General features: G+C 34.6%; 3 protein-coding genes and 1 pseudogene across 3 annotated transcripts; 2 read left to right on the forward strand and 2 right to left on the reverse strand.

The window, feature by feature from the left end:
• The first annotated feature begins 679 nt into the window (after positions 1–679).
• On the forward strand, positions 680–1,756 carry LOC123895034 (annotated as a pseudogene).
• Positions 1,757–1,882: 126 nt separating this feature from the next.
• LOC123904788 (monothiol glutaredoxin-S10-like) lies at positions 1,883–6,061 on the forward strand. Its single transcript, XM_045954410.1, has 4 exons — positions 1,883–2,377; positions 2,473–2,547; positions 5,334–5,360; positions 5,759–6,061. The coding sequence occupies exons 1-4, from the start codon at positions 2,017–2,019 to the stop codon at positions 5,833–5,835; spliced, it is 540 nt and encodes a 179-aa protein (XP_045810366.1). The 5' UTR covers positions 1,883–2,016; the 3' UTR covers positions 5,836–6,061.
• A 9,558-nt stretch (positions 6,062–15,619) lies between these two features.
• Positions 15,620–16,306, reverse strand: LOC123895042. The gene has a single exon (XM_045945235.1). It carries the CDS (start codon positions 16,304–16,306, stop codon positions 15,620–15,622), a length of 687 nt encoding a protein of 228 aa, XP_045801191.1.
• Positions 16,307–16,750: 444 nt separating this feature from the next.
• Positions 16,751–17,768, reverse strand: LOC123895051. Its single transcript, XM_045945248.1, has 4 exons — positions 17,647–17,768; positions 17,272–17,587; positions 16,858–17,181; positions 16,751–16,756 (listed from the first exon to the last, which is right to left on the reverse strand). The coding sequence occupies exons 1-4, from the start codon at positions 17,766–17,768 to the stop codon at positions 16,751–16,753; spliced, it is 768 nt and encodes a 255-aa protein (XP_045801204.1).
• Between the last annotated feature and the right edge of the window lie 1,434 nt (positions 17,769–19,202).

Consider the following 19,202-nt stretch of genomic DNA (forward strand, 5'->3'; position numbering starts at 1 on the left):
CTCTAGTTTATAAACACTTATTCAGGCTTTCTCGCAAGCGATATGATTAAAAAAAAAAATTTAGACGCATAATTTTTTCCAACTTTACTATGGGCATGATAATTATAAGAAACCAATACATCAAAGTGACATAAAATAAGATTTAATAAACGAAAAAAAAAATGAAATGTGTCGGGCTGACCCATTAGCCGACATGGCCCATATGGGCCTGACCAAATTCTTCAATAGATAACCAAATAATAATTAGAATTTTTTTTTTCTACCCCAACAATCTTCATTCTACCCCAACATTTTTCTAAAAATACCCAATATACCCTTATTAAATTTTTTTTGTCGTATTATACTATTCCGGTAAAATTTTCATCCTCCAAAAAAACTGTTCCGGTAAGTATTTATCGTTACCGGTAAGTTAACTTTACCGGTACACTTTTTAAAAAGTGTTCCAGTATGTTAATATTACCGGTACACTTTTAAAAAGTTTTCTGGTATGTTATGTTTATCTTACTGGTACACTTTTAAAAAAGTGTTCCGGTATTTTAATTCTTATTGATGCTTCTATTCAATTTTTAATGAGTCGTTCCCGAAACTACTAGATAGAAGTTTCTAACGCAGAACATATTTCATTTGTTACAGAACTAGCTAGAACCTTCAAGTTTTTTCTTTCTCAATTCTCACCTTTTAAATACTCCAATCATAGCAACTCATTCACAACATTGAAAATCACTTTTCATCAAAGAAGAAAAAGCTTTATCAATAATGGATTTCAGATTAATGGGTTTGGATTCTCATCCAGTTCTTCATTCTCTGATGGATATTTCAGACGAAACTTCTTCCGACAAGGCATCACACAATGCTCCGACATGGTGCTACGTGAGAGACGCAAAGGAAATGGCTGCTACTCTCCGGCGGACGTGAAGGAATATCCGAATTCGTACTTGTTTGTGATTGATATGCCGGGGTTGAAATCTGGTGACATAAAGGTTCAGGTTGAAGATGACAATGTTCTTGTGATAAGTGGTGAGAGGAAGAGGGAAGAAGAGAAAGAAGGTGTTAAGTATTTGAGAATGGAGCGAAGGGTTGGAAAGTTTATGAGGAAATTTGTTCTTTCTGAGAATGCTAATACTGATGCTGTTTCTGCTATTTGTGCTAGATATGAGTCATATGACCACCGTGTACAATATAGCATACCGGAACACTTTTTAAAAGTGTACCGGTAGAATTAACATACCGGTACACTTTTTAAAAAGTGTATTAAAAAGTGTACTAAAAAGTGTACCGGTAATATTAACATACCGGAACACTTTTTAAAAAGTGTACCGGTAAAGTTAACTTACCGGTAACGATAAATACTTACCGGAACAGTTTTTTGGGAGGATGAAAATTCTACCGGAACAGTATAATACGATAAAAAAAAATTTAAAATATATTAATTTTTAATAAGGGTATATTGGGTATTTTTAGAAAAATGTTGGGGTAGAATGAAGATTGTTGGGGTAGAAAAAAAAAATTTCTAATAATTAAGTCAGGTTGGGCTAGCCCATTTATATAGTTTGGCCCACTGGGCCAGGAATATTTGAAATACGTTGAAGACCTTCAACCAGCTTCAAATTGTTGCAAATTGTTGGAATTTAAAACTAGAGTGACTCTTGAGATTTTTTATTTTATTTTTGCCTATTAAATGCCATAATATACAACATTTTTCATTTTTCATTTACATAAATTTACATAATAGACACAGACAGATACCGCGAAATAGCTGTGTATCTTAGGGCTAATTAATAATACCTATTAGTTTAGTGAATCAATTCTTAAAAATGGAATAGGAGAGAACCGAACAAACTACATCAATTTTTTTTTTCTATTTTTTTTTTCAGTTTGAATCGTAGGTTGAATTAATTTTTTGTGATCCGCTTGCATCCTTGCTACAACACATTAGGAGAACAGCTTATCAAAAAAAAAAAAAAAACACATTAGGAGAACAGACAAGACAGAACCAAAAGGAAAGTGAATTGCATAATGATGGCATTATCATCAGTGGCGAACACTTTCACTCTTCCTCGCTTTACCTTCAACAATAACTCATCTTCTTCTTCCTCCATCTCAAAAATCTTCACTTTCTCCACTCCTTCACCCATCATCAATGCATCTTCCTCAATATCACGCTCATTCACTTTCCCTCGAGCCATGTCTTCTTCTCCTTCTCCCTCTTCTTCTTCCCCCTCCTTTGGCTCTCGTCTCGAAGAAACCGTCAAAAACACCCTTTCTCAAAATCCTGTTGTCGTTTATTCCAAATCCTGGTGCTCCTATTGTTCCGAGGTTAAATCATTGTTCAACAAACTTGGTGTTCAACCTTTGGTCATCGAATTGGACGAATTGGGTATTTCAACTCAAACCCTAATTCATCATTTACAACTCAACTATTGCTTGCAATTTTGTTTGTGTATTTATTTATTTTATATTATTTTATTTTAGGTCCACAAGGTCCACAGTTGCAGAAATTATTGGAAAGAATCACTGGCCAATACACTGTCCCAAATGTCTTTATAGGTAAATCAACTGCATATTGGGTTTAAAATTTTTTTTTAGCTGAAAAAAAAAACATTCTTCCCCATAATATTGCAATTTGTAAGATTAATCTCTATTTTGAAAACTTTTTACAAAAAATATATAATTATAAGATCTGTTTAACAAAAATATACTATTCATTTATCTTGTTCTGTATTGTTTTAATAATGTATAAATGTAAATATTAGCATGTAAGATCTTGTTCAATTTGTTTTGATGAGTATTTTCAAAATATTAAATTTTTATAATTTTTACTAATAGACAATTAAAGATATTAGTGATCAAAATTGTGCATTGGCATACATGCAGTGGTCAAAGAGGTCTTATAATTAGGGACGAGGACTACAGTCGATAAATTATTTTAAATTTTGAGGGATTAAAGTTGAAAGCTCATAATTTTGTAGTGACTAAAAGCATATTTACGCCTTTAAAATATCTTGTTAGTGATTCCAATTGTTCTGGGGAAATAGAGAGGTGAGGGAAATTTAATTTAGAATGTCATAGTATTTTGTTCCTTTTGTGAAATAGCATAAGCACTTATCATATAGTAATTTATTATGTATAATACTTGTTCAAAAATTTATTATGTTACAAAAATAAAATAAAATAAAACTGTTTCCATATAAGGTATACGATATTTCCATAAGATATCGTGGAGAGCTTATGTAAGTAAGCTGAAAATAGATTATGGACATGTCGTAAGCTGTTTTCTTAAACTCTCACAAACAGTCTCACTAGTGCTTATCAATTAAAATAACCAAACCAAACAGGCCCTAATTAGTTACTGGAATACTGCATGAATTTTGCTTGTCAATTTATCTTGAGTGAGGTGGAGGTGCTTATCATGCTCCTTATCGGTTCTAAAATATCTTGAAAATGATTCAATTTAAGATTGTTTTGGGAAAAAGGTGAAATGGATAATTTTTTATTTCATTTTGTTCCTTTTGTGAAATATTAACCCTAATATAAACCCAAGGAAAGATATTAAAGATGATAGAATATGAGCTTGTTAGCTTGTATATTTCAGTCATGTTGATTAGGTTATCATAACTTAGATATGGCAAAATCTTGTACAGACTTCTGTGTATGTTCAGCTTAAGAAATTATATAAGGCAGATAAATAAATTGAAATTATATCATATATAGGGGTATATATCGAGCACTTATGGGTTGAAGGCATGGTGAATATGCTTGATATCTAGTGATTTATGAAACCAAGAAGCTGTGTTTGGGCCTGAAAAGTATGAAAGGGAGAGAGAAGGATATAAGCTCAGCTGAAAATATTTGCCATTAAGCTAGGATAAGTATCCTCTATGAAAACACAGGTGAGAGAACAACAACCACAGAGGGGGTGAAAAGTTAAGAGAAAAACTAATAATACAAAAAACTCCATTGAAATAACCATGGATTTCCCAATGGGTTTGTTAAGGAGGAACTTTTGAATATTTGGGGAGTTTGAGAAGGATTGATGAAAAAATACACCAGAAAAATATAAATTTGAAATGCTTTCTATCATCATTGTTAGCAAAAAAACTGAGTAGATCTAGCAGCAGAAGGTATTGTGAATGAATAACTTCTCTATCATTCAAGTTCTTACTAAAAAGTGGAATTCCCGGTCTGTGAGGGAGAACTAAGAAAAAGCCTATGAGGAGTCATTTCCATCCCCAAGTATTCATCTTCCCAGAGTTTGATACAAAGTATTGCACTGAAGGTAATAGAAATCAGATGTCCAAAAGAGTAGTCCATCTAGGAGAATGCCATAGCCACTTTCCATGGCAATATTTTTAGACACGAAATTTCGCAGACTGAATCCCCCTCCATTTCTAGGTTTGCAACTATCCACAAGCGTAGTAGGTGACAGAGTAACTACTACCACAGAGGGTGTGAGAAGAGAAAAACTAATGATGCACAGGCTGTCATTCTCTCTGCAAGTCTGAGTTGGAGACTGCCTTTAAATAACCATGTCTTTCCCGTGGGTTTTTTGTGTGTAAATTAGTTATCCTCTATGCGCAACTGCACTGACTAATCCCTTGAGCCGGATAGAATTTCAATGGACAACAAAACTCTCCCTCAAAAGCTTTAATAGTTGTTGCGTTCTCAGGGTTGGATTTGAACCCAATACATTTCCTAGTGGGTTTGTTAAGGAGAAACTTTTCAAGTTCTTACTAAAGTGAAATTACCAGTTTGTTAGGGAACCCTAAGGAAAATCCTTTGAGGAATCACTTCCAGCCCCAAGTATCCTGCAAGAGTTGGATACAAGTGTTTCACTGAAGGTAATTGAAATCAAATATCCAAAGGAGTAGTCCATCTAGGAGAATATGCCGCAGACACTTGATGTCTTGATTGCCAAGGCAATATTTTTAGACAATAAATTTCCCAGACTGAATCCCCCTTCATTGCTATGTTTTTTTTCCCAGACTGAATCCCCCTTCATTGCTATGTTTTTTTTCCCAGACTGAATTTCCCAGTCTGATACGAGTTCTTTCATCTAACTCCAAAGTTCTTTCTGTAAAGAATGTAACTTTAGAAACTCCAACTTAAAATTATGCCACACTTGCCATTCACAATTGTGGAAAGTTCTCACAGTCAAATCCTGATATACTATTTCAATTATTCCCATGCCTTGAATTATGGATTAATATACTGTATTACATCCTCATATTATCTAATATAATATTCTAAAACAACAAAAGTCTGTTACCCTTGATTTAATTTTATCTTTTGAATAGAACAGTTTATTCCCGACCCTAAAGTTTTCTTCATTGCAGGTGGCAATCACATCGGTGGCTGTACAGGTATATATTCCTTGTGCTCTTGTTTTATTATTGATTATTTAACTGAGGGGGATGTCTCGACTGCTCAAAATATTATTCTTCTTTTTCACATTCCTCTGCTTTTACTTCAAAATGTATATGACAGCAAATGTAGTAAATCGTCTGAATATATGAATTTGGATTTGAGCAGTGCTAATTATGATAGCAATTTATCTCAGTTTCCAGTTAACCATTTAAATGCTCTTTTGTCTGGAAAACATGCTTGTGGAATTGCATTAATATTGTGCCACGTTATCATTTCTGTTTGGATTTCTAGCATTCTCAGAAAGACCAGCATTACGCAGTTTGATAAAAATCTTAGCAATGTGAAATTTCTTTTGTATTCTCCTTTTGTTTCCCACGTTATTTTATTTGTGCAGATACACTTAAGCTGTACAGGAAAGGAGAACTTGAAACTCTGCTATCAGAAGCTGTTGCTAAAATTAAGGGAAGCTAAGACCTTGTCAATATTACTCTCATCCTATAGGGAATCTGTTCCGGTTATCGATTTGTCCACATGTTGGTTGAAACTTGAAAGCACTGAGTTTATACATCGATGTTTAGATATTAGACCCTAATAAACTTTGTAATTGAAGAGTTTATATAACTGAATTAAGCAACTTTTATATCTGGAAGACTGTATTTATATTTTTCTTCATTATTATGTAATGATTCTTCTTCAATTGGTCGATTGAATGCCTTTGAAACTACAATTCTTTGAGTGCTCAAGGCAAATGAAATTTATGAATACGTAGTTTGATCTATTATTTGTTGCATCATGACATGTTTTAGGAAGCTCCTTGCATGCTGCAAGCATTAATCTTATGATTTGTACTTTTCGCACCCCTTGCAATGTCTCAGTCACCCCCTGAAATGACCAAACTACCCTTCTCGCTTTGTAGGACGTGAGCACGTCGATCGCGTTCGAGGTTGTACATGTAGGTGACCTTTGAATTCACCCACCCCCTGACATTTAACAAGTTCGCTATCTAAGATGCGAACACGTCTTAATTATAACACGGCTTCATCTTCTTCTTTCCCATTTCAACGATTTTTGAAAAACTATGATGAGTATTGGCCTACTGGTAAAATTGAAGGTTTATTGGCCGTTTGTGGTTGAAAACAACAAAGGAAGTTATGTTTTAAAGCACAATACTCCCAAACCTATAGCCCAAACCCTCAATTCTCCCAAAACCTTAGTTGGTCGAAATTGAAGGTTTCTTGGTCGTTTAGGGTCGCAATAATCAAAGGAGCAAAAAGTAATATAAGGTAAAAGCTTTGTTCTCGTTTATTTTTCTGCATGCATGACTGTGTTGGTTCACGTTGTGGCAAACGAATGGTGAACTAGTGTTCGCTTACCAGAAAGCAATAGGAATTATGTGTTCGCTTCACAGTAAGTGAGCGTATATTCTGCCTGCTGTTTCTTCTGTTGTCATTTGGTTTAGATAGTAAGTGTGGTGTAGGAATAATTTGTTTTTTTTTTTTTGTGATGTTTAGATATGGGAAATACATCCAAAGATGCTGATAGAAGGAAACATGCCACTAAGGCTAGTGCATCTGCCAAGAAATAAATTGCGGCTCAGAACTCTCCGAAGAAGTGGTCACGGAAAGCTCCAGCTACTTCAGGTGCTACTGAGACTGTTCGCCCTGAGCATGAGGCTATTGGAGCATATCTGAAATTTTTAATTGCCACGTGTCATACATAAAGGATAGGAAGTGAAATGGAGCATAAGCTATTGGAGCATATACGAACCCAAATGCTCTTCAGATCCACTCCATTACCATATGCTCCATTTTTCCTCAGTTTTCATCCGGATGAATGACATGTGGCAATTAAGAGTTTCAATGACTGAGATTAAAACGTTACAGAGACAACAGACAAAACGTGAACTAACAAAAATCACCCCATTTATGTTGCTTCACCATCGATCTCTTTGACTTATTGTCGTCGCCGGCTCGCCGCCCAAGTGCCACCGTTCATCTCCCGCCGTCTCTTTGACTTATGGGCGTCGCCGTTATTGCTAGAAAAAGATTTGGGGGAAAAAATGCAAATCCAAAAGATTTGGGAAAAATTTCAGATCCATAACAATGAATTTGAGAGAAAGAAGAAGACCAAGATTGAATACACAGTGGTGGCGGAGCTTTGACATGGTGGTGGTTGACGGTACGACGATACTGAGAAAAGGAGAGTAACCATTCAATAGGTTGTTGTTGTTACTTCACAAAGTGTTTCTCCATAACTTTCACTTTACTTCAGTGTCTCTTTGAATCGCCCTCTCTCTCTCTCTCTCTCTCTCATATCAGCAGTTGCAATTTAAAGTTGAAAATTTTATCGCAAAATTAAAATAAAAAATTTCAGTTTTGAAAATCAATAACAGGTTGACCAAGAACAATAACAGAGGTGCTACAGTGATGCTGCGGCGGTGACAAAAAAGGCAAAGAGGCTAAGAGAGATGGTGAAGCAAGAAGATAGCAACTAGGTTGTTGTTGTTGGTTCACAAGTGTTACTATGTGGCTGATTTTTTAATCTCAGCGATTGAAACTCTTAATTGCCACGTGTCATTCATCCGGATGAAAACTGAGGGGAAATAAAGCATAATGGAGTGGATTTGGATTCCTTCAGAAAGGCTTTGTCTAATATGGAAAAGGTTCAGATGTCTTCCATGATGCAACACTTATTTGAATTGTTGGATCAAGTTTATCCCACAAAATGCTATCATGTTCCCTCCACACTATATCAACTTTTATTTTCGTTTTTTCTTTGACAAGTTATTTCCATTTTTTGAAAAAAATCACTTTTAGTTTTTCTTTGGTTAAATTGCACTTTTGGCCCCTTAAGTTTCAGAAAATTGCGATTTTGGTCTCCTATATTTCAAAATAGCACTTTTGGCCCCCTAAGTTTCAGGAAGTTGCAATTTTGACCCCCTATGTTTCAAAATAGCACTTTTGACCCCCTAAATTTCAAAAAGTTGCAATTTTGGCCTCTATGTTTCAAAATAGCAATTTTGGCCCCCCTATGTTTACTCCTTTTGCAAAATGGAAGTTCAAGACACTTTTCTAAATGGAAGTTCAAGACACTTTTCTAAATCAAAATGACATAACAAAGCAAGTCATTACATATATGAAGTCATTACATAATTAAAAAGACATAACAAAAAGCACGAAGAGTTTTCAATTTCCATTGTTTCCTATTTTTGGATTTGAAATTAGGTTTTTTTTTTACGTATAGTGAAAAATCCTTTTGAATAAACGTCACGAAGTATTTGGTTAATTCTTTAGGATTTGAGATTATATATGTGTGTTAGTGAAATAATAAATTTAAAGCATGTGACTTCTTCCTTTTATTTTTTTATTCTTTTAGTTTTTTTAATTATAAGATAACAAAAAAATGTTGACGTGGCAGCTGAGTCACTTAAGTGACTTGCCACATCAACTTTGACTCGATCAAAATCGACCTTTTGCAAAAGGGGTAAAGATAGGGGCCAAAAGTGCTATTTTGAAACATAGGTGGCCAAAATCGCAACTACTGAAACTTAGGGGGCCAAAATTGCTATTTTGAAACATAGGGGGCCAAAATCGCAACTTTTTGAAACTTAGGGGGCTAGAAGTGCTATTTTGAAACATAAGGGGCCAAAATTGCAAGTTTCTGAAACTTAGGGGGCCAAAAGTGCAATTTAGCCTTTTTCTTTTCATATTTTTTTTAACGAAACTTTATTTATTTATTTATCTTTTTCAGGCACATAGTGTACGACAATGACAAACTAAGAAACCCAGAAATTATTTCAAAAAATCATACTTCCTCCGTCCCACAATAAGTGAGTTAGTCGATTGCATCACGCATGTCAATGCATGACTTTGAAGATTAATTTTTTTAATCGTATAATAGTAAAAATTATAAAAATACGATATTTTAAAAATACTCATTGAGATGAATCCAACATCTTATATACTAATATTTATTTTTATTTATTTTATTTATTAGTAGAAAAATAGAGTCTAAATAAAATATGTAAATAGTGCATATAGTCAAAATGACTCACTCATTTTATGACGGAGGGAGTAACAAAGAATTTCAAAATTCAAGAATTATTTATAACAAAAAAAAAAAGATTTTAGATTTATTGACCCTAATTAATTAGTCCACGTTTCTCTCCTCCGCCACTCTTTTTTTTTTTTTTTGAAAATTTGGTATCCGCCACTCTTCTAGATAACAAACATCACCATTTCTGTTGTACTTCATCACAATTCTTGTGTCATTTGTACTATTTCTGATTTTGGCCTCCACAAAGTTGTACTATTACATGTTGCTGGAAGTTTTAGATCCGGAGTCATGGTGGTGAGGAGATGAGGGGTTGTTTGTGACCGGCTAACGGAGTGAGCAAGACATAGAAATAAAGAAAAGATTTAAAGGTGATTTTTTTTTTGTTGTTACCAATTTCTTCTTCCATACCATTTCTTAGAAAAAGCTACTATGTTCTTCACATGAATGGGTGATGTCATGTGAAATTAATTGGATCAGAGAGAAAGATGAGATTAATTGAGGAGAGAGAAAGATGAAATGGGTTTGATTGAGGAGAGAGAGAACGATGAGAGAGATAAAGATAATCCAGCATATGATAATGTGGTGAGGATGTAGGATATTATGATGTTCTGAATCCATCTAATGGTTAAAATCAAGTTTTGCACCATGCAAGACATTAGTGGCTTGTGCATAGTAGAACTCGTCAACAAACAATAATGATCGTGAACAAACGGAAAATAGTTTTAAATTTTTTTTAAGAAAATCAATTTTCTTGAAAGTGATTTTTTTTTAAAAAAATCATTTTTTTTAATCATCCCTCACCATCTTAAAAAAAGTAGATTTTTATGATTGTAAACAAATGGAAAATAGCTTTAGATTTTCTTCAAGAATCTATTTTCTTGAAAATGATTTTTTTTAAAAAAAAAAAAAATCATTTTTATGATTTTAAGGGCATGTTTGTTTCAGATTTTTCACCAAAAAAATCTATTTTTTCCAAAAAAAATAACTATTTTTTTTATCTTACTTGTGTTTGTTTCAGATTTTTTCAAAAATCATTTTAGTAAAAAAATCATTTTTTTCATCAAAATGAGAATCTATTTTCAATAGCTTTTATCAAAATCTATTTTTTTTTATTATTCATCATCCCTCACCATCTTAAAAAAATAGATTTTAATGATTGTAAAGAAACGACAAATAGCTTTAGATTTTTTTTCAAAATCTTTCTAAGAAAATGATTTTCTTCAAAAAAAAATCATTTTTTTTTAAATCTCAAACAAACAGGCCCTAAATCATCTCTCATCATCTTAAAAAAATAGATTTTTATAATTGTAAACAAACGAAAAATAGCTTTAGATTAAGAAAATCTATTTTCTTGAAAATGATTTTTTTCAAAAAAAAATTATTTTTTTAAAATCTCAAACAAACAAACACTAGATTCTAAAACTATTTTCCGTTTGTTTATGATCATAAAAATCTATTTTTTTAAGATGGTGAGGGATGATGAGTGATAAAAAAATGGATTTTGATAAAAGCTATTGAAAATAAATTCTCATTTTGATGAATAATTTTTGAAAAAAATCTGAAACAAACATAAGTAAAATAAAAAAATCAATTTTTTTTTTGGAAAAAATGGATTTATGTTTTTCGTGAAAAATCTGAAACAAACAGGCCCAAATTCTCATTTTGATGAAAAAAAAAAGATTTTTGAAAAAAATCTGAAACAAACACAAGATAAAAAAATAGTTTTTTTTTTTTGTTTGAAAAAATAGATTTTTCAAACATCCTCCATCACTGGCTCTTCGTCGGATCCGTCAGGTCGGACCAATTGATGGGTTTATGAATTAAGAAAATGAATGAAATAGTAACAATGAAGTAGAATGGAAGAAAAACTTGCAATTATATTAATGGAATATGCGATTACAATGAAAAACTGAATAGAAAGATAGTAACAAACTAATAGCAATATAACTACTAGCCCACAAAACGCCGAGCGTTTTGCCCAAATCACATAAAGTGACCCTACCAAGAAATATCTCAATTATTAGCTACTTATTCCTTCTGCATAACACTCCTTATATAGTGGAGTGAGTCATCATGTTCTTTATGCACTCATGTCACCTTATCATTATTTCATTCATTTCCACGCCTTAGTCTCGGGCCAAAGTTAAGGCCCACTTTCACATTATATCCACCCCATGAATTTTTTTTTCTACCCCAACATTTACCCCTACAAACAAATCAATATTCCCATTTTACCATTTCAAAAAAACTTAAAAAATGAGTTTTGAACATTTAGCCACGGTTAATGGAACATTTTTCGGAACACTATCCTTTAAGTTTTCCTGTAACAAATGTAAACCGGAACAGATGAAAAAAAAGTGTTCCGAAAAGAGTTAGCCACGGTTACACTGTGGCAAATATTAGACTCTGGAAAATCTAACCGATCTTCTTTTCCATCTCTTTTAGAATCTGGAAAATCTATCAATTCCTTCTTTCTCACCATGGAAAATATTAAAGTTTCCATTGCTTTTGATTTACACTGTTTTAATCAAAACCCTGATTTCAAATTGCTTAAACCTATGATTTAGTTTTTTCAAACTGTTAACTCAACTTTTTCTATAATCGCACATTTGAATAAAAATGTAAACTTTATTAGTTCCCTCTTAGAATCCATGAAAAAGATTGGATTTTTCAACCTTAACAACATCATAAGTGTTGCTACAAAAATTGTCCCAAAAGAAAGAACAAAAACCTTATTCCTGTTAAACTTTCGGCCATGGTGAGAAAGAAGATTTTCCAGATTCTAATGTTTGCCATGGTTTAACTACCGGAAAACTTAGGGGATGGTGTTCCGAAAAATATTTCATTTAGCCACGGTTAAACCGTGGATAAATATTCAAAATTCATTTTTTAAGTTTTTTGAAGGGATAAAATGGGAATATTGGTTTGTTTGTAGGGGTAAAGAGATAAATGTTGGGGTAGAAAAAAAAAATTTTCCACCCCGTCAAACAACCTTGTCCTCAAGGTTGAAATTTTGCATTCATCCAGCTTGCTTCTATCAAATACAAAGTTGAACCATCATGAAAAATAACTGTCAACCAAACAGTAGCCATTAGTTGTAGTTGCAATAAGAATATTGAGTTCTCCTGGATCCCATCTACCCATATTTTCCCAAGACAAAGCCAACCTTCATTCCTTCCAAATTCCAAGATTGCATAAGCATTTCAATCAAGGCAGTTGGCAACAAATCATTTCTATCGACCAAAGAACTCCATAAACACACATTTATCTCCTTCCCATTATTATATCTATCCACACTTGGCTGGATCATGTGATGAATTATAATAACTACCCTTGTATATTCCTCCACTTCCAAGACTAACATATACTCCCTCAATGTTTCCAAATGATTCTTAATAAGAAATACTGCAAGCATGACAACAAAGACAAAGAACCAATCTGGTACAGCTACTATCCTTTTAATCAATGGTATAATTCTGCCACTTCTAAAAACATAGGTTTGGCTTCCAAAAGCAAGATGATTGCCTTCATGAAGACCAGCAACGATAGAGTACATACCCCAATATCCCAGTATGTCAACAATTCTCGCCTTCATCTGACTAATGATATTCATCCGTCTTTCATCACCAAGCCAATAAGGATTCAACTCAAACATTAAACTGAACTGATCACTTCATATGACAAGTGAATAAAAAATTCCAAGATATTGTGGGGCAACCGGGCAACATTGATGAAGGATGCAAGGATTGAAAACATCTCTTCACTTGCCATCCACTGACACACGTCAACAACTCTCTCCTTTTGTCTTGTGCCTTCACATTGAATCTCACAGTCACACAGTTGCAAATGATTAAATTGAAAGATAATAACTCATCAAGACCTGTTGGCTGATCCCCACCAAGTTTAGACCAATGTTTTAAGAACCGGACCGGAGGTCGAACCGGTGTGGCTACTGGTTCAAGGGTCAACCGGTCGGACCGGTTCAATCGTTATTAAACCGTTTATATTGAACCGTTCATATAACTTTCTTATTTCACAACTAATAAACAAATTAATAAAGTAACATTAACAAAATAGAAAATTTAGAAACTTAAAATAAAGAAATCATAAATCCAAAATGCATAATTTATACCAAATAATTATACATAAATTCGAAATTCATAATTCATATAAATTGTTAAACTTTAAATTGGACAAAATCATATAAACTTTACATAATCATATAAACTTAAAATTGTTTATTAAGAATTAAGAATATATTATACAATTAAGGCAAATATCAAGATATCAATGAATGCATATTAATGCATATCAATAAGGTAGACATGTAAACAATGCTGGTCAATGCATATCAGAAAAGTATATCAATTATATTAAATTGTATCAATTGTATTTAATAGGTTTTCCAATAAACTCAAATTATAGGCTAGGCATTAAATTGTATTTAATATAGGTTTTCCAATATAGGCTATGGATTAATTCCTTACTACTCCTTTGTTTCCTTCAGAAAAATATTAATTAAAGAAAACGAAAAAAATTGAAATTTTTAATTTTTTTTTTAATTTTCAAAAGATTCCGAACCGGCCGGTTTTTTCAAACCGCCCCCGGTTCACCGGTTCGAACGGTTCCGGACGGTTCGTACCAATTTCAAGCAGTTTTTTTCCAGTTCTGCAGACTACCGGTTCTCAGCACTAGCTCGGACCGCTGCTGTGTTCGGTTACCGGTTGAACCGGTTGAACCGGCCAGTCCGGTCCGGTTCTTAAAACATTGGTTTAGACAAAATTTCAATTCCATTGTGTTGCATCAAAAAATTACCTTCATTCAAGTAGTACAACATAATTTCAAGATGGTGGACTTGTTTGATCACTAGATTTCCGACCCGTGCAACGCACGCCCAAGAATTTGTTATATATTTTAATTGTTAGTACCATGATAAATAATTAGGCATAACAAGGTTGTCAGAACCGGACCGGACCGGCCGGTCGGACCGGGAACCGGAGGGTGGAGCGGTTCGGTTAGGCCTGAAAAACGGATAGCAAAAGAACCGGTAAAAAAACGTTCGAACCGGCTCGGAACCGGGCCAAACCGGACCGGTTTAGCGGTTCTGTTTTTTTAAAAAAAATCTGAAAACACCAAACGATATAGTTTGGCTTCGCTTTGAATCGGAATACGTGAAAGGAAAGGAAAGAAGCAACAACGCGCAAAAGCTCTGTTTCAAATGGAAAGAAACTATATTGTGGTATTGTGAGTTAGGAAGATTGGAAGAGAACAAAAAAATCTTTTGAAGAAGCAAAGCATACAAAAAGGAAATAGAAGAACGTAAATAAAGATGAAAAAGGTCTGATGGAACAAAAATGAAGAATGAAGAATGTGCACAGATTCAAAAATGAAGAATGAGATAACAAGAGGAGGTTGACGGCGGCTATACTTACAATTTCCAAACATAAGTTCTAAAAATAAGGTTATAATTATAAGTGGGTTTGGGCTAAGTTATAGTAAAGTATGATAACATTATGAAGTTTTCTCTCCCGACCCCCCCAATTCTTTTATACCCCCCGAAAATCCCATTTTATCCCTTACGGTATAAAAAAATTTTGCCAAGAGACTTCGGTTTTTACGAACCGCAGGCCATGGACTTCGGTTTATATAAACCACTCGCTGAATTACTTCGGTTAATGTTAACCGAAGTGTTTCTATATATAAATACTCTGCTGTCAGTTCTTATTATTCACAAAACGAGATATTATATAAACATAGTTTCACTGGAATATGATCTATTCGGAAGAAATCTACCGAAATCTATTTTCGGTTACCAGGTACCGAAATTTACCCAGATATCGGTACCTGGATACCGAAATTTTCTTTGGTTCACTGGAATTAGGTCGTTTCGGCAGAAATCTACCGAAATGTATATTCGGTTACCAGGTTCCGAAATCTACCCAGATATCGGTAAATGGATACCGAAATGAATTGCATAATTTTTTTTTTTTTTTGGGTCTTGCACGTTTATGTAACATCATAAAATATCATAACATAGCTGAGTATTAGACACATCACGTTAACGAAAATTAAAAAAAGGTAACGGGTAATTAAACGTAGTCAAATACACCAATTGTTTGAATCAAACTACATCCAAATTCGACAAATTCAAATAATAAAATTACATTAAACAACAACTGAGTTACAATATTAGCTAAGCCTACTCTCGAGTGTTGTACCGTCTCCCTCTACCCCGCTTAAGTCGCCGACACGTCAAAACAGGGTTAAGCAAATTCAAAATCCTCCGCAAAGTACCATGAACAGGAGTTCCTTCCACCGCCTCACCTTCGCGAAGTGACCTCTCCACCTCATCCCTAACACCATGGCATACCTGAAGCATATTAGGGTCATTCCTTGCTTCTGCGGCCTCTATCAACACCTCTAAGTTAGGTGGCCTTGGTGGTGACGCGGGAGCTTGTACGGGTCGCATAACTGGATGCGACACTTTGTAAAACCATGTCATGTATCCAGGTTCATGGTCCCATGCGCTAACCACAGCCTGACCCCTCATCTCTTCAGCAATCATCCTCAAATCCAACTCCTCCATAAAAACGCGATCAATCTCACATAGGCTCATCCTCGGAGTCGCAGACAAATCCGGTTTTCTTGGAATGCCTTGGACATGTTTAAATTGTCTAAGCACGCGTTCAGGCAAGTGCTTTGCTTTCAAATTACCACATCTCAACCATCCAGAAAACCAGCATGAATTTATCAAAGGGCGGACGTGTCGGTGATCATCATATGGACTGAATACGCAATCGTACGTCTGAATATTATCCAAACTGTTTCTATAGCCACTTGGTTCCCTATGTCCAGCTCCGGGAACAAACTTTGCATTTCGCGGCATGCCCTCAGAATAGATAGGATCCTGCGCCCAGACACTAAGTCTCGGAAAATGAGAAATTATCCAGCCCTGAAAGCATGACAAACAAGCTTCATTATATTGACGGACATTACATATCATACATGTTGAATAATTTTCGTAAGCGCACGTTTATGTACCTGAAGCAAAGACATGTACCCAGCCATCTGATTCACTGTCACCAAACACGCATCATCCAGATAATGTTGCAAATGAACCAGAGCAGCAGCACCCCAATTCCATTCACGGACAGCCGACAAATCCTGAAAATACTGCAGGTATACTACGTCCACGTAGTAACTGCTTTTGTTGCTAAATATGGTACAACAGACCAAAAATAGCAAGAAAGCCCATATGGACCTGTCCCTATACAGCTTAATCTCATGCGCCGACTTACCTTCAGCAACAGCCTTATAAGCTAATCCATGGTTAACACTATAAATATCCTCCACGTCAGAATGCTTCAGATGGAGCCCGTTCATTTTGGCAAAATGACCCATAACAACATCCCGATAAACTCCTAGAAATGAATTAACCATGTCAGCCGCTTCATCCCTCGACATTTTGCCATGGTTCAAAAACTTTCCCTCGATCGGAATATGCAATAGACATTGGACATCGTCCAATGTGATGGCCAGCTCACCCAATAGAATGTGGAATGAACTCGTCTCCGAATGCCATCTTTCAACAAATGCCCAGAGGAGCCCGTAGTCAAGCACGCTAAAATTAGTCCGGGTAAGCGGCTCCAAACCCGATGCTTCAACTACATCCCAAAACCACCTGTCCGTGCGGCGGGACGGTTTTTGTATATTAATAACTTTTTTTCCGCTGGCGATGCAACGTAAATTTACCGCTAAAATCTGAAAAATTCCAATAACACAAAAAATTATCGAGCTAACGTAATCACAATATTTTTAATAAAATAATCGTCGTATTTTAAATTTGTTTACCTCTTTGTCATTTGGGTCTGCATACCATATCGGAAGAGCCATATGCTTATCGTACTCTGTTAACAAGGACAAATCCGTCGGTCCTCCTCCAAAACCTACTTCATCATCATTACGTGAACACTTTGGTGGTGGTCGGCGTACTGGTTTGCGCCGTTGTTGTCGAGGTGGTTGTTGCGGTGGGTCTTGCGGTTCATCTTGCGGTGAGTGTTGCGGTGAGACTTGTGGTGAGACTTGTGGTGATCCAAGATCATCATAATCAAAACACGCATTTAAAAATTGGTCGGCATCAAATTCATCTTGCACCACCAATGTTGTCCTAGACGTGTCCGTCCACGTGTATGCGACCCACCCACCTCGGCATCATGTGTACCTTGCCCCGGAGTTGGTCCTTTGCGACGACCTCGTTTGGACGGATGATTTGCAGCAAGCTCTCTACGAGCGGAAGCATTTGCATTGATTGCCTTTCCATGCCTACCCCTAGGTAGATTTTCTTCCATATCTATACATAGATAAATAAATTCACAATCAATACAAACAATTAATCTATGATAAATTCATACTTATAATTCAATCGAACACATGATTCTTGCAACAATGGAAACATAATTCAAATGGAAACATGCATTCATATTCACTCGTACATTTTGACAAACACTTAGAGTACACTATAACTCAATTAGCTTCATATTCACATTTAACTCAATTAGCAACATTCATTCATGCTAGTATGTAACCAATCTAACAACTAACCAATAATCAACAATTCAAACAACATAATCAACAATTTAACTCAATAATCAGATATTGAAATTTTGGAATTTTTATAGGGAAGAACAAAAAATGAATTTGAAATGTCATGGTGATGAGGAATGCATAGAATGACAAAAAAGGAAAGAAACTTACTTGATGAAATGTGATTTGAAGTTGGATGTTGAAGTTGGCCGCAAATGTGTGGAAGAAAGGAAGAGAGGAGTTTTGTGGTTTGTTTTTCAAAATAAAACGAACTTACTGAAATTGTTCATATGTAAGGCAACTTCGGTTAATATCAACCGAAGCAACCCTACATTCGGTTCGCAGCTACCGAACGATGTCAACACCACGTTCGGTTCGCAGTTACCGAAATGTTTCAACATGTCAAAAGACTTCGGTTTTTATAAACCGCAGTACCCCCAAGGGTAAAAACGGAAATTCAGGGGGTAGAAAAGAAACGAGGGGGGTCGGGAGAGAAAACTTCTAACATTATTTTTTTACTGGACCAACTAAAACTATTAAGCCCAATCAAAAACAAACTATAGAAATAAAAAAACACAAGTATTTTTTTTGTACGGAAGGTATTTGTGTATGCATGAGTGAATTAAACCTCTTATAATATAATGATTTTTGACAAACACTTATGATATAATAATTAAAAATAATATTTAATTACTACTCAACTCCTTTCACATTTGAATATAGTGTAATTTTTGCTTTAATATTATTTTATATTATTAAAAATATTTAAATATACTTATTTAATTAAAAACGGTCCGACCCGTTTGAACACCGGTCCGACCAATTGAACCTTGAACCGGTGAGCTCACCGGTTTGATGACCGGTCCGGTTCTGACAACCTTGAGGCATAATATTAAGATATCAAACATTGACCTAAAAATAATCCAATAATACGAAATAGTACAATAATAATGACATAGGTCAATCAATAATACAACACATGATTTTTAAAGTAGAATTTGAAACTCATACTAATCAAAATATAATAAAACAACACATGGTTCAAACCATAATAAAACATCACATGGTTCTTAAAACATAAGCTAAACTGAACAAATGATAAATAGAGTTAATCATGTTGGTCGATGATTCCAACATTCAAAATTTTTGGTGGATCTAAAAGAGTAATCCTAAGCCTAGAACCGATGTTGATATTAGCT

This window comes from Trifolium pratense, linkage group LG1 (assembly GCF_020283565.1).
Source record: "Trifolium pratense cultivar HEN17-A07 linkage group LG1, ARS_RC_1.1, whole genome shotgun sequence".
Classification (NCBI taxonomy): Eukaryota; Viridiplantae; Streptophyta; class Magnoliopsida; order Fabales; family Fabaceae; genus Trifolium; species Trifolium pratense.

Excerpts from the sequence above, each read along its gene's own strand:
- LOC123895051 (XM_045945248.1), bottom strand. The coding sequence starts at position 17,768 with ATGGAAGAAAATCTACCTAGGGGTAGGCATGGAAAGGCAATCAATGCA. Across the intron at positions 17,588-17,646 it reads CGCAAAGGACCAACTCCGGG|GACAACATTGGTGGTGCAAG; the intron begins GCAAGGTACACA and ends GGACACGTCTAG. Across the intron at positions 17,182-17,271 it reads CAGACCCAAATGACAAAGAG|ATTTTAGCGGTAAATTTACG; the intron begins GTAAACAAATTT and ends GGAATTTTTCAG.
- LOC123895042 (XM_045945235.1), bottom strand. The coding sequence starts at position 16,306 with ATGCCGCGAAATGCAAAGTTTGTTCCCGGAGCTGGACATAGGGAACCA.
- LOC123904788 (XM_045954410.1), top strand. The coding sequence starts at position 2,017 with ATGATGGCATTATCATCAGTGGCGAACACTTTCACTCTTCCTCGCTTT. Across the intron at positions 2,378-2,472 it reads CATCGAATTGGACGAATTGG|GTCCACAAGGTCCACAGTTG; the intron begins GTATTTCAACTC and ends ATTTTATTTTAG. Across the intron at positions 5,361-5,758 it reads TCACATCGGTGGCTGTACAG|ATACACTTAAGCTGTACAGG; the intron begins GTATATATTCCT and ends TTATTTGTGCAG.